The 15,338-nt window shown below is 43.9% G+C and overlaps 1 protein-coding gene across 4 annotated transcripts in view; it reads left to right on the top strand.

The window, feature by feature from the left end:
- LOC120521818 (NACHT, LRR and PYD domains-containing protein 3-like) overlaps positions 1 to 15,338 on the top strand; it is a 147,861-nt gene that overhangs the window by 121,106 nt on the left and 11,417 nt on the right. For 3 of the 4 annotated variants that reach the window (XM_039743161.1, XM_039743151.1, XM_039743158.1), the window contains exons 16-18: positions 1,218 to 1,391; positions 7,919 to 8,092; positions 8,851 to 10,541. In XM_039743161.1, coding sequence (XP_039599095.1) covers positions 1,218 to 1,391; positions 7,919 to 8,092; positions 8,851 to 8,950 — 448 coding nt within the window. In that variant the 3' untranslated portion in view covers positions 8,951 to 10,541. Of the gene's footprint in view, positions 1 to 1,217; positions 1,392 to 7,918; positions 8,093 to 8,850; positions 10,542 to 15,338 lie in introns of those variants that run through there. The other variant, XR_005632204.1, reaches the window with a different exon arrangement.

The raw sequence follows: 15,338 nt of genomic DNA, 5'->3' as shown, positions 1-15,338 counted from the left end.
ATTGGCAATCCTAAATTGCCCCTAGTGTATGCTTGCTGTGTGTGTGTGTGAGCGCCCTGTGGTGGGTTGGCACCCTGCCCGGAGTTTGTTTCCTGCCTTGCGCCCTGTGTTGGCTGGGATTGGCTCCAGAAGAAACCCGTGACCCTGTAGTTAGGATATAGCAGGTTGGATAATGGATGGATTAATGATGACAATGAATGGAACTGAGGTGACTTGATTAGATGGGTTATTCCTGTCACTCACTGTCATCACACAGGTGTCACTCGGTGTCTTGTTCCTCGTATTTTTAATTTTTACTGACATATCTGACTAACATGCAGCACATTGCTACTCTCTGGTACTGCAACAAACAAGAATGGATTACAATGGAGAAGCTCATTGGATTGAATCTGATGGAGTAGAAGACCCCAATCCCCCCACCTCTCTCCTGTTTCTGACTTCTCCAGTGGTGTGAGTGACGAATGACACAGAAGGTGACGTCAGGTCAGTCAGCTCTCCGATCAACTGAAACAAAGGACACGAGGTGCTGGTGTGGGACCTGAGAGGAGATGTAACTGAGAAGTAGCACCAGTGACCGGGGACATTTTAGGATTGTCCTTTACCAGGTAGCAGGCAGAGGTGTTTTTATGGTGAATACACCAAACTAGAAGGATGTCAGCAGAGCTGAGCCTAAGCCCCTTCTCGTCTCCCAGTTGTTTTCTTCACACAGCAGGTGTTGTTTGGTCCTTCTTGAAGTTCCTGCTTCACTTTTCCTCCTCCTCCTTGCTTATCTTCTTATCCCACTGGACTTCTCAATAATACTGGGGTTCCACTGAGACCATTAGAGAGGCAGCAAATAGAGAGAACGAGAAAGAGAGCCGTCCATCTGTGTCTCATCTTCACGCCACGTTTGTCCCTCCACATTGTTCTCATCTTCTTCTCCATACAATCCCAGTGTTGTCTTCTTAACCTTAATCTCTAAACATGTCTCACTCTTTCACGAGACCTCAGCAGACCAAATGCTTTTCTTTTGCTCTTCCTGCTTTTCTTGGAGTTTCTGTTTCATTCCCAAGATGCTCTTTGTTCTGCTGTGCTCAGTGCTTCACTGTGGATGGACGTCACGGGGACTCAGGCTTTGTCACAGTGTCACTTATTTATTGTACTATTGTCCTCTCTGTCTTACTGTCTGACTGTCTGTCTCTCCTCAAGTCCTCACTTGTCTCTCTTTATCTCCACAGCCTGGTGTCATGTCGTCTCACCACCAGATGTTGTTCAGCTCTCTTCTCGGCTCTCTCTGCTCCAAACTCATGGCTGACTGACCTGTCACTGGGATGCAACAACATGGAGGACTCAGGAGTGGAGCAGCTGTGTGAGGGGATCAGGAGTCCAAACTGTAAACTGGAGAAACTGGAGTGAGTAGAAAACATTGAGAATGTGTGGATGTGTGTGTGTGTCTGTCTGTGTGTGTTTTTGTGTCTGTGTGTGTGTTTGATGAGGTCTGCCTGTTCCCACTTTATCGCTGTGACTGTCAATCCTAAGCGCCATCTTCTTCTCCTGTGTATTTTGTCCTAAAGTGCTCTCCATAGTGTCAAATGTTCCACATTTAAAAAGGCGTAAACTGCAGGAAGGGCAGACGTGTTTTCCCAGGTTGACGTTGGCTGAGTGAGGTCCACGTGTGCTTATCTCACTAACACATCACAGACACCAAAGATAACAAGAAACAGCAGAACACAGGAACAAATGGAGAGAAGACCACCTGAGTTCCCCATCACCCCTGGACCCCAGTGGCTTCATGACATCAGAGTGTGTCCTGCGTGCTGACGGCCGGTGGGCTGTGCTGAGTGTTTGGTGCTCTGTGTTGTCTCTCTGTGTGTGAAACGTCACTCGTTTTGACGTATTTTACAATTTGCTCCTGACTCGTCATTGTTGGTCTCCACTGAGGGGCCGAGTTGTACGTGTGACAGCTCTTTGTTCCTGTTGTTGGGTTTCTGCTCTTTTTTCAATTCTCCAGGAGTGATGGGCGCATTGTGAGTGAAGGGTGAGGGCATCTCAGCAGTGTGTGTGAGTGAAGTGTGACAGTGACATGTGACGGGGGTCAGAAAGCAAGAATCAGCTGACTGTGGGTCTGTTAATAGTCAATAAGTGGGTGGGCTTTTCAGTGCAGAATGGCGTCAAAGATTAGCAGCCAGCTCAGGAACATTAAGAGAAAACTGACGTGCATTGATGCCAGGAGGAGGAAGAGAAGAGCACATTTAAATTGCGGCCATTTAAACAATCGCAGTATTTACAGCCATGTTGGGTTTGTAGAAAGGAAGCCATGAAGAAAGGTTACCTGGGAAATGGAGAGGATTATGGGAAAGTTGAGTAAGAAATACAAAAACAAAAATACATACAAATGAAATAGCAGCAGAAGACATTTTTAATGAGAGCCCCTTAAATAAGGATATGGGATCTTAGAGGAGGCCAGTGAGGCGCCTGAGTCAGTTAGTCGAGGAGTGAGGGGCAGGATGGGCAGTTTAGGACACATCATTTCAGGCATCTAGTGCTTTATGCTGTGGCCACTGACACTGCCAGTTCATCACCACCGTTGTCGGTGATAGCAGCCACATCATGCAGCAACAGATGTCTGAAATAGACGCAAAAGTGTAACACATACTGCATAAGGACAGCTCAGCGGCCCGCTGATGATGATGGCACCTGCACAAAGACAGCTCAGTAGGTGGTCATCTGTGCATTCCTGCTGCCCACTGAGCTGTCCCTGCACCAGACATGGTGAACAGGCAGTGACAATATGACCCAATCTAGTGTGTACCTCTTGTCATTGTAAGTGTCAGTACTCCCAGGTAAATGTTGCTGTAGGCACATCAGCTACATGGATGTGTTCAGCACTGCGGTCAGCTGGGGGCCGATCAGCTGATGCAGGTGCCTCACTTTCACTTTCGATCTCCAGATCACTTGAACGAAAATTGGAGTCCGATAAGTCAGAGTCCAATGCAGAAATACCATGCAAACATTGTGCATTCGCTTCAATCTCTCGCCAGATGTCGATGCCGTTTTAGACGTTGTTTGTTCTTCACGGTTCATCGTGCTCAGGGATTTGAGGTCAAATCAACAAAGCTGACTTTCCTTCTGGCAAAGAGAGGTGAACTTAAACGTAACAGCAAGTTTTGTCAACGTTTACAGCTGATTCCCACCCTATACCCCTAAAGTCGACATTCTCATTCAACCACTGGGGTGTCGGGAAATGTCAACATGCCCCCGAAAGAGTTAACTTCCCGAATATTAATAGTGGATAACGTTACAAATAGCAGAGCACAAGAGCAGGAGTTGTTAGACGTAATCAGCGACTGTTTATTAACACACCAGAGCGGGGGGAGCCTGTCTGGATTTAGGGTCCTGTAATGACCAGCATAGAGGTGAGGGTGCAGCATAAGTAAATAGAGATGACGAGATTTAAGACAATAAAATATCACAAATCATGTCAGTAAAGTCTGAACAGGAATTGAGCACAGCTTACCTCTCAAATTGACCACCTTCAGGTCTAAGATGAGGGGCACATCATCACTAGGGGCTGTCCTGTAGGGTCAAGAGGGTGCTTTGTGTCCTGTGACTGCAGCGTCATCACTAATGAGCACTGTGACATTTCAGTAAATCTACGCAGATGAGACCCTCATAAAAAATTGGAAAAAAATAAGCAAAACTTGCATAGATGGTCAACCCTTCATCTCACTCTAGCTGGAAGAATTAACACTGTTAAGATGAATATTCTTCCTAAGCTTCTTTTTTATTTCAAAACATTCCAATATACATCAATAATTCATTTTTTAAGCAATTAGATTCAACAATAACCTCATTTATTTGGAACTTAAAACATACACGTATCTGAAAACCAACCCTACAAAGACCTAAGACACAAGGTGACATGGCTGTACCTAACTTTCAGTTTTATTACTGGGCAGAAAACATACAAGCTATAAAAACCTGGACACAGATAGATGATCATACACAGGCTTGGTCCACAATAGAAATAAAATCCTGCAGTACTTCTTTAAATTCCATGCTTTGTGCCCCAATAAATAAAAGTTAACACCAATACACTAACTAACCAATGGTGCTTCACTCACTCAGAATATGGAACCAATGTAGGAAGTACTTCAAGATGAAGAAGCTTCTATCTGTGGCACCTCTGCAAAAGAACCACCTCTTTCAACCTTCGCAAACATATGCAGTTTTTAATATCTGGAAAAGATTTGGGATTAGATTGCTTAGAGATCTTTATATAGACAAGATCTTTGCATCCTATGAGCAATTACAATCCAAATGTTACTTTCCAGCTACACATTTCTTTCACTATCTTCAAATTAGGAACTTTGTTAAACAGAACCTGCCCGATTTTCCTCATCTCGCACCCTCCTCCATGCCGGAAAATGTATTGCTCAATTTCGAGGACTTAGACACAATCTCAGCAATATATAAAAATATTTTACAGTCCCTCCCTTTTAAAGATCCAAGAGGACACTGGGAAAAAGATCTCTTAATCAATATATCAGAAAGGAGTGACACAGTGACACCTACAAGCACACAGACGCGGTGACTTCATGTATTGGTGTGTGTGGACAAGTGTGACATTAGCACAAAAACAATCATGAGGAGCACTGAGGACAGACCCGGATTCAAGCCTGACCTCACAGAACTGCAACAGGAGAAAGAACTGAGGGGAATAGAAGAAGGACGAGCAGAGCCTGAAGAAAAGGAGGAGAGGACAAGAAGAGGGTCTGAGACAAGCTTAAGAGACAAATGGCTGCTCAGTGATGTGGGCACACGTCAGCAACTACAAGGAGAAAATGTCCAGTGACTCACACAGCTCAGCCTGATAGACCATCTGTTACAGTTTAATGTCCAGTTTGGTAGACCACAGGACAATGATGAGCCTGCCAGTCAACTCTGGTACTTCATACTCCCCTTCATCCTTTCACTTTATAGACCTCCTTACCCTTCTTCTTCAGCACTACAAAGGAGACCTCAGCTTATTCAAGAAGTAAAATACCAAAATGTATCCACTCCAGACCTCACCTCCCCTGTGCAGGCCAGTGGTCTCCTGAATTGGTGGACATTTGTAACTGACCTGTGACTTGTGCTCTGTCCTTGTCTGCTTCAAGATCTCCAACATCATCCCAGTAGCAGGTAATCAAACATCACAGCCTTAATGACTATGGATGAGTCACCTTGATGTCTGGAGTAATGGACACCACTGAAAGCCTCCATCTGACTGACCTCCACACAAGACCCCCATGACCCTCAGCTGTTTGCCTGTTGAGCCAGTAGGTCTGAGGATGATGAGGGAGATTTGAGCCTAAACTTCATCTGCAGACATCATGACTGCCCTGGACATACGTGAAGGCCTTGTTTGGATATTTCACCTCCGCCTTTAACTCCATCATCACAGGACTGTTAGGCCAGAAACTGACTCTGTCTCTGATGGACAGTAAAAGAGTAAAAGTGGCTGGAAAAAAAACATACAGCTGACCCTCAGTGCCGAGAGACCACCGGGAATTAATGTTGAGCTGCACGTGTGTGAGACTCACTCCATCTAGGGGTCTCTGCTGTCATCTAGTGCAGGGGTCAGCAAAGTCTGTCCTGGAGGGCCACAGTGGCTGTTCAGACCTGATTGTTTAATTAGAAAGTGATCCTCGACAGTTGCACGTCTTATGTCATTTGAAGTCTTGTTTGTGTTCTCAGTCCTCCATGTCAGCTCGCTCTCTGATCATAGATTTGTTCTTTTCTAAGGATGTCATCCCAATGATTTGTGGCTGTAAGCGGATGAGGAATTCTCAGTCCTTCACTTCTTCTCTTCAGTTTTCTTCTAAACATTTTATTAAACCAGAGAGTTCATGATGAGTACACAGAGGTGTCAATGAGGACAAGTGAGATGGAAACCCTGCTGGTCCCTTTGTCACTTAAGACTGTGTCACCTAAGATTGACCTCACTGTGTCCCCTGCTTAGGCTTTCTGTGAACATCCAAGGACTTACAGAGAGTCATCAACCGCAGATAGAAATGCACATGATGGCAGAATCGTAGAGAAGGTCCAGATAATCTGAGGGTTTAGTTCTCTGAGGTTAATAAACGACTTGAGCCTCCATCTGCCAATCAGCTCCTCCACTGATGACGGTGACTTTATGAGAAAATGAAAAACCTAAATAACTCACTGACACAAATCCACCCTCCATCTGTCCTCCTTCTGTCTTCTCTCTCTGTCTGTTCCTTCTCTACATGTTCTCCAGTTTCATCTCCATTTATTAATGACCTACCTGCTCTGTCAGATGAGACCACCTACTTGAGCACCGGACCCCATCTCTACCACTCTTCTCAAATCCTGTCTTCATGTCCTAATCCTGACTGTCGTGACAATAAAAAATCCATCCTGTATGCCAGCGACCCTGAAGGTCTCTTCTGTATCCCCACCATTAGGACAGTCTGGTCTTGATGTGACAATCTGAGATAGATAGATAGATAGATAGATAGATAGATAGATAGATAGATAGATAGATAGATAGATAGATAGATAGATAGATAGATACTTTATTAATCCCAAGGGGAAATTCAGATAACAAGTCTCAGTCCATCACTCACTTCTCTATTCTGTCTAAAGTTCTCAAGAGTGTCGTGGCCTCTCAACTCACCGTCATTTAACTTATAATCAGCTGATGGAGTCATCTCAGTCTGGTCTGACAGCAGAACACGGCTAAGCTTCAAGTAACGAATGATTTGCTGATGGCAGCTGATTCTGGACAGGCGTTCATTAGATGGATTTCTGATGACTATCTGCTCTGTTCCCTCTTTGTCTCTGAAGTGTGTTGTGGACTCGATTATTTTGGATTGCCATCTTGGCAGTTCCTGTTTGCTCAGACTTTAGGTCTCAGTGTAGCATTTGATAGGTCAAGTGTGACATTCTACTGTCCAGAGTGGGAACATCCTGGGTATATCTGGAACTGCCTACCAGTGGGTATCTCTGCCACTGTCCTCCAGTGGGTATATCTGGCACAACTCTCCAGTGGTTTAAGTCTGATAGGCCACAGCAGGTCCAGCTCAGTGCCAGTCATACCAGGTGGTCCCCACAGCTCTGTCCTTGGCCCTCTGCTCTTCTCGATCTCCATGCTTGACATTGGCCATGTTATTCATCACTTTTGATTAGGTTCTCATTTTTATGTGATGACACTTTGATCTTTTCAAACTAAACAACTAAAATGAAGATTAAAAATGTGCGTCAACAGCAATAACTGACTTCTCGTTAAGAAATTTGGTTGGCAGAAATACCTGCAGCCACTATAGTCTCTGGGACTGACTTTACAGACCCCTGATCTACTGCATAAAACCAAATAATCTGCCCTTTGGTGGTCAATATCTCAGCCTTCTGTCCATGGATGTCAAATTTTGTCAACACCCACATGGAAGTGCTAATCCAGTTTGGCTCCTCATTCACATGTGTATGCACTTAGGAAGAGAGCCCACCATGACAGACACTCGAGTGTCCAGCAGTGACCGGTGTGTCTAACAGGAATCTATGGATGGGGTCCTGCAAATCAGTCAAAGCCCCTCCATGTGCTGAGTCCTCAGTTACAGACACAAATCTAAGGTTGTCCCTCCACTGTCATCGGCTTTGACAAGTCTGTCTGGACCCTCGACTGCAGGACACTGTAAGCCTTATGTCCTGGCATTCCTGTCCGGTGTTCACATGTCAGTTTGAGTGACTTGTCACCAGTCAGTGTGGCAGGAATACAGAAGATGCTGTCAGGTGTATAGCGCCTTACCTTATAAGGACAGCGGTGGTCTCAGGGTCAAAGTGCATTTCAGTGAAGATGGCGCAGTCATTGAGCCCTTGTGCTGTGTGTCCTTCTGTCTGTCTGTCTGTCCTCACTCGTCTCTCTTCTTCTTCACAGGTTGATCTCTTGTGGTCTCACCTCAGCCTGCTCCTCAGCTCTCTCCTCGGTCCTCTCATCTCCAAACTCACGGCTGACATATCTGAACCTGAACATCAACAACCTGGGAGGTTCAGGGGCTCGTCAGCTGAGTGAGGGGCTCAGGAGTGACAACTGTAAATTAGAGACACTGGTGTGAGTAAAGAGTGGGAGGGTGGGGGTGTGAATGTGTTATTGATGGGCGGGCTGATCACATGACAACACATGGAGTGACCAGAGTGACAATGACAAGTGGAGCTGACTGAGGTGACAGACAGGAAGGACAACAAAGATAAGGAGAGACAAACAGAGGAAGATGATAATGAGGAGGAGGAGTGTGAGATGGACAAGAAAAAGAAGAAATGGACAGCAGCTGAGTGTCCAGCCAGAGACAGGGGGACAAGGACACAGGGGGGAGCAGGACAACAGACAGTGTGGACAGGAGGAGAGGGGGACATGACAGTCTGGGGGCTGAGGGTCATTTGGAACAAACAAGAAAAAGCAGAGCAGCAGACGGGGGGATCAGTGGACAAGAGGAAGAAACAAGATGGAGGATGAGAGATGAAATGAGAGAAGACATGAGAGTGAGGAGGAGAAGAAGAGAAAATGAAGAGAGACGGAGCACTAGAGAGACAGACAGGAAGTGACTGCAGGGGGACAGAGGGGGCAACAGGACGTCAACTGGACAGACCACCTTCTTTATGAAATGTGACGCAATCAGCAGGCCTTCAGAGGATGTTGACCAATTGGTGAGTGGACTGAGTGACTGACAGGCCGACACACATCATGTGACTTAGATGAGCACAGACACTGAGAGGAATTCTGGGTGACATCAGGGGGCGTGTCATTGTGACAGTGCAGTGTGTGTGTGGCACCCCCTGCTGTTTGTAACTCACACTTGTGTCTCCTCACAGGCTGTTGAGTAACGGGATCAGTGAGATTGAGAAGAGGAACCTGAGGTCAGTAGAGGAGGAGCTGAGCAGGTCTGGATGGCAGCTGACTATCTACACATGAGAAGACCAGCAGTGATGATCAGACTGACCCCATGTCAGTGACAGAGCCCCCCGTCCACTCTCCCCTAAATTCTCCTCTTTCTTCTTTTCATTCTCCCCTCAACCTGTGTGCTCCTCCTTTAACATCACTTTTATTTTTAACACCTGGAGACCCTCAACTGGTGACAAAGCTAAAGCAGATTCGGACCTGCAGACCCCTGAGTTTCACCACTAGAGGTAGTAAAGCAGTGGGGGTCATGCTGTATAAAGCCCCCCAAGTCTCCTGTGCCACTGAGTAGCAGAAAGGTGGACAGTCCAGCTGTGGGGTGGCAGGGGGCCTGAGGCTGTGACAAACCCTAGACAGGACGCTGGTTCATCACAGAACGCCATCAGCGCTCGTCTCCATCGTCACTCTTTGTCATTTGAACCCTTGTCTGCTCTCTGTCCCCCAAGTCCTTTCTGCCACCTGCTGATTCTCCTATGGTGACACTTTAACTCCCACAAGACTCCGTTTTGATTTCCATTTTCTTTTTTATTCCGTCGTCTCCACTTCACTGTCCCCTCCAGTCGTGTCCTCGTAGTGAGCAGCGGCCTGAACAAGTGAGCCATTAAAAAAAAATTAAAGAAAAGACGAGGAGAACATGGAGGAGTGTGGAGGTGGGATGGACTGGCGCTGTCCAGGATGGGGTCCTGACTTAATGTGGACAGACGGCCACTGAGGGACCACCACCTGAACTGGACTGAGGGGGCTTAGAAAATGGATGGACAGACAGATGGGAAGAAACTGAACTGGGAATTAAGAAAGAAACAGGAAAATAAAATAAGAGTGGGAGTGGGATGAGGGGCTAAAGGAAACAAGTGGGGGACCCCAGTATGAGGGTGGGCTTCTATAGGACAACTGGATAAGAAAAAGAGGAGCAGGGACAAGAGTAGGAGAGAACAAAACAAACAGAGAGATGAACAAGAGGGGCAAGGAGGAGAGAGTTAGAAAGTGAAGGACAGTCAGTGACACGAGGGGGACGAGGACAGACGAGGAGGAGAGGAAGAGAAGTCGAGTCGAGTCAATTTAAAAACATCAGGGGTCAACCATAGTGCTGCACAGCTTCACCATAAACACCCCAAATACACACAGTAGACACAGTAAAGAAATACTGACGGACACGTTTAGAAAGCCAAGTCAGAAAGGTGGGCTTCAGGTGGGATTTTAAAGTGACCATCTGTAGTACAGCGCAGCGTCCAGAAGGAATATGAAAATGTGCAGAAAGACTCAGTTTAACTCCAGAAGTGTAGACTGTGCTCTCATATGTCCGCCATTTCTAAAAAGAACACAAACCCGGGCAGCAAGCGCCCCCTGCTGGGCACAGGAGCCTCTTTAAAAACTGTGATGTGTAAGAAGTTTGAAGTCCAGGTGGCCACAGACCCCCATAACAGTGACAGCAGCAGAGCAGGAATCTTCACGTCACTCGAGTAGACATCTGCTGTCTGTGAAGACGACTTCAGCCTCCTGATATTATAAAGTGGGATTACAAACACATTATATGTGCACTGCTAATTAACACTAGAATTACCAGAGCCTACGAAAAAACTCGTAGGTCCGTCCCATCTTAAATCGCTTCATAAAACCGTTCTCACCTCTCCGCCCGTGTCTTTTGTTAATCTAAATGTGCTGACAAAAGAAAAGCAGCAAGCAGCTCATGCCTTGATTGATTATCTGGGAGTGAAGTGGAGTTTTAGTGTGGAAATAATAGATCATTATTTGGAACACAAGCATTTCACGTGTGTTCCGTTTCTACAGTAATCTGTGTAAACACATTTTTAAACCAGAAACGTTTTTCATATTGTAGTAGTAAATGACAAAATGTAAGCATAAACTATATAATGTATGAAGCCTGCAGTCCAAATATCAAACACTTTCACAAAAGGTACAAATATAACAGAACAAGTATGCTTTTCCTAAAAAATATAAGTGCAGAAAAAAGCCACCTTAGCATGCCATATTGACACATACTTACTACAGATGCCACGATAGCGTAATGGTATCAGCCGCTGATTAGTATCCACAAGGTCATGAGTTCGATCCCACATGGTTCAGTTTTGAGAAGTAAACTGCTCTTATTCTTACTATTTTAGAATAAAAACATACATTTGATTTCAGTGTGTAACAGCCAGTGTAATTTATGATACTTGTAAAGGTTAGGTTTTTTTTTTATTCACTTTTCATTCTCTCATTCATGTTCAGGATCCCCCCATCTGAGAATGCTGTTTTCACATAAAGACGCGCTGTAGCTCTGCAGCGTACTTGTGACTGCATTCTCGTACCAATGCTTGCGAACTGAAGTGCCTGCATGCACTTTCCGTGGCATTACACGTCTATTTTTTTGAGCATGCCCGTGTCGCTCAAACACAGGAACATATGTTGGTGTACAAGAATAAAAACAAGTGAACTTTTATTCTAGACTATAAGTGAAGAAAAATAAAGCAAGTTACAGTAGGCGGTTGATACGACAGCTTGCGTGGTGCGATGCTAAGAACTGCTGATTTCCGATCCGTGCTATATAAAATCATCACATTCAAATATTAACAATTTCCACACACCATTCCTACATTCACGACATGTGTACTTGTTGCAGTGTACACATCTCTCTGTGCTATGGTTCCTATTACACTGAATGAGCACTTGACACTGTACTTTCTTCCCTATATAAATAACATTCAAGTATAGCGCGTCTCCAAATAAATCACATTCGAGTATAGCGCGCCTCCAAATAAATCACATTCGAGTTATAGCGCATCTTTATGTGAAAACAGCATTGTCAGATTTTTGGGGGGGGATCGTGAACGCGACTGAGAGAATGGAACTGAATTAAAAAAAGCTAACCTTTACAATTCTCATGCATTTACACTGGCTCTTACAGACTGACTGAAATCAAATGTATGTTTTTATTCTAAAATAGTTAAGTACATGCAATATTATTTGAAAACGAACAGCGTCAGATCGGGTTTGAATACACGCTGACGCTGTTACAGAAGGAGTCAGCTTATTCAGTGCAGCAGTTTCAACGCACAGTACATGCAATATTATTTGAAAACGAACAGCGTCAGATCGGGCGCATATTCAAACCCGATCTGACGCTGTTCGTTTTCAAATAATATTGCATGTACTGTGCGATGATGTTTTTGCATATATTGTCTCTTTCATTCATCTTGCGGTTTGTAACCAGTGACCGCGTGTTTTTTCCCCGATCTTGCCAGTTCGCACATGTTGCTGTATGGTGCTGTTTCTTTTGTACTCCAGGACATGCAGAGGACAGAATAGTACAGAGCAGTAAGTTCAGCGCTATATGCAATCAGACAGACAAACAGGCAGAGAAGGCACTAGATATATAAATAAACAGGGAAGGCACTGTATAATAGATATATAAAAACAGCTAAGGGATAGATATATAGATAGGTAGGAAGGAAAGGCACTATATGATAGGCAGACAGGGAAGCTCCTATATAATAATAAAATTACTGTTATTACTATATAGATAGACAGAGATTTCAGGCAGGCAGAACAGCGAAGGTTAAAAATAAATAAATTTTCTCAACAGCGGGGAACCTTTACAAGTATCATAAATTACACCGGCTGTTGCAGACTGAAATCAATTGTATGTTTTTATTCTAAAATAGTAAGAATAAGAGCAGTTTACTTCTCAAAACGGAGTGGTGCAGGATCAAATTCGCGACCTTTTGATTCTCAGTCGGCGGCTGATTCTATTGTGCTACGGAGGCAGTCATAATAAACAGGTGTCAATGTCGCGTGTTAAGGCGGCTTTTTGTTTCTGCAGTTATATTTTTGAATAAAAGCGCAGTTGTGGTAGATTTGTATCTTTTGTGAAATTATTTCTTTGATACTTCAGGCTTCATACATTATATAGTTTATGCCTACATTTTGTCATCTACTACTAGAATATAAAAAACGTTTCTGTTTTAACAATGTGTTGACACAGATTACTGTAGAAACTGAACACACATGAAATGCGTGTGTTCCAAACAACGATCTATTATTTCCACTCTAAAACTCCACTTCACTCCCAGATAATCAATAAAGGCATGAGCTGGGAGAAGTTTGTGCACGTTCTAAGTCGGTGGGGGGATGGAATAGCCGGCTGCTTGCAGCCTGATTTTTATCAGCACATTTAGATGACAAAAGACGCTGGTGGAGAGCTGTGAATGATTTTAAGAAGCGATTTAAGGTGGGACGGAATTACGAGTTTTTTCGTAGGCTCTGGTAATTCTAGTGATAACAAAACAAATGCGCAGTGATATATGGCCAGCAGGTTATCCCGGCCAATGCCCCCAAGCTGCCAGATGGAGCCCTCCCTGCAACATGGAGGTGCCCCGAATTCCAGCAGGGCATCATGGACCTTGGAATAAAAGCGCATTTGTTCTGTTATATTTGCACCTTTTGTGAAAGTGTGTCTTTGATATTTGGAATTCAGCCTTCACACATTATACACTTCATGTCTACATTTTGTCAATTATTACTAAAACATGAAAAAAGTTTCTTTTTTAACGATGTGTTTATATAGAATGTTGTAGACATGGAACACATATGAAATGCATATGTTCAAAATAACAATATAGTATTTATAAAAGGTGTCATTTTGCTTGACTTCTCACTCTATACAACTCTAAGCAACTGACGCGCAGGTAAACAGACTTGAGCTGAGAAAACTGTGCGGCGGTGGGGGGGATGTGATAGCAGGCTGCTTGCTGTTTGCTGCTTATTCACACATTTACAGGACAAAAGACACTGACGGAGCGGTGCGAAGCGTTTTAAGGTGGGACGGATCTACGAGGTTTTTGTAGGCTCTGGTAATTCTAGTGTTAATCGGCACATTTACAGGACAAAAGATACTGACGGAGAGGTGCGAATGGATTTAGGGTGGGCCAGATTTACAAGTTTTCTCGTAGGTTCTGGTAATTCTAGTGTTAAGTGTCAAGTGACCTCACAGGAAATAAAATAAAGTCCTGCCGACTACGCCATATGCACCTCCATTATTCTTTTTCTTTTGGCTCTTTTTTTCCTTTGCACTTCCTGCTGTTTTCTTCTTTTGGTTTTCAGCCTCTCCTTTCTGTTGTTTTTTCTATTTCAATCATCCCCTTATAATAATGATAATAATAATTAATTTACAGTATACAGAACTCAGCAAGCAATGAAACCAATTCAGTGGGCTTAAAAAATACAGTGTCCACTACCACTAACATATACACATACAGATACAACCAAAAGAATTGTTTGTGAAATAAGTTAAAGTTGACAGAAGACCTTGACATCTACGATTCTTTTCTCCATAGAGCAGACACTTTGTTTTTGATTCATGACTTAACATATTGTAGGAATAAAACCAGAAGAAGATGCCAGGAAAAAATACTTGGAGGTCCTTAAATGCTAAAAGACCTCATAGGATGAGAATCAGTCCTCTAATGAAAAGCACAGGGGTCTTCAGTCACTGCACCTAATTGAATGGAGCAAAGTCCTCACTCAGCTGTGTTGTGTCATTGTGTGCAGCACACTGAACTTGGACAAGAGAAGAGGAGGATAGGAAGAAGGTCACAGTCAAGCATGGACAAGACCATCTCCATGGAGCTAATATCAAGAATTTTAAGGTCCATGGGACCAAAGCCAGACTCACCGGATGTCAGTACAGATGTAAAATTGACCTCCTATTGAAAAGAAAAATAGTTTACAAGGTGGAGAAAGAACCGAATCAAACATCAGGATACATTTATTCTGACCTCTAACATCAAGGTACAACAACTTCAAGTAGCACCATCCATCTTCTTTCTGAATGAAAGTGGGCTTCATGGTAGAAGACCCCACTTCTGAAAGACGGACACAAAAAACTAAAAAAACAACTCAAGTTTTCTAAAATGTACACTAACAAACCACAGTCCTGGAGAAGGTCCTTTGGAATGAAGAAGCAAAATGAGAGCTTCATGGTAAGGAACAGCAGCTCTGTGTCTGCAGAAGACAAAACAATGTGTCCATGGAAAGATCTGGAAGTCACAATTGGAAGAAGAAGTCCATCAAAGTTCAAGAAGAGTGGGCCAAGTGAACAGTGAGAGGAGCAGAAGTCTCATCAGAGCTACAGGAAGTGCGTGATGGCAGTTGTCACTTAAAAACAGTGTGTTAGAGAACATTAGGGGAGGGTCCCAATAATTGTGTTCATGCCTTTTTCTTTTATTTTATTGTGTACGTCTGAAATCATAAGCAAAGAGTCTGCTCTGTGGAATAAAGAATGGATATGGAGTCACTGTTGTCAGTTTACACTGATTTGACATAAAATTGGGATTCTTGTTTAAAAAGTGGAAGGACATATCAGTGATATAAACAGTAGAGAGAGAGACATGAATGGGGCTAT

This window comes from Polypterus senegalus, chromosome 2 (genome assembly GCF_016835505.1).
Source record: "Polypterus senegalus isolate Bchr_013 chromosome 2, ASM1683550v1, whole genome shotgun sequence".
Classification (NCBI taxonomy): domain Eukaryota; kingdom Metazoa; phylum Chordata; class Cladistia; order Polypteriformes; family Polypteridae; genus Polypterus; species Polypterus senegalus.
The sequence above is the reverse complement of the archived record's forward strand: the minus strand, read 5'-3'. Positions and strand labels throughout refer to the sequence as shown.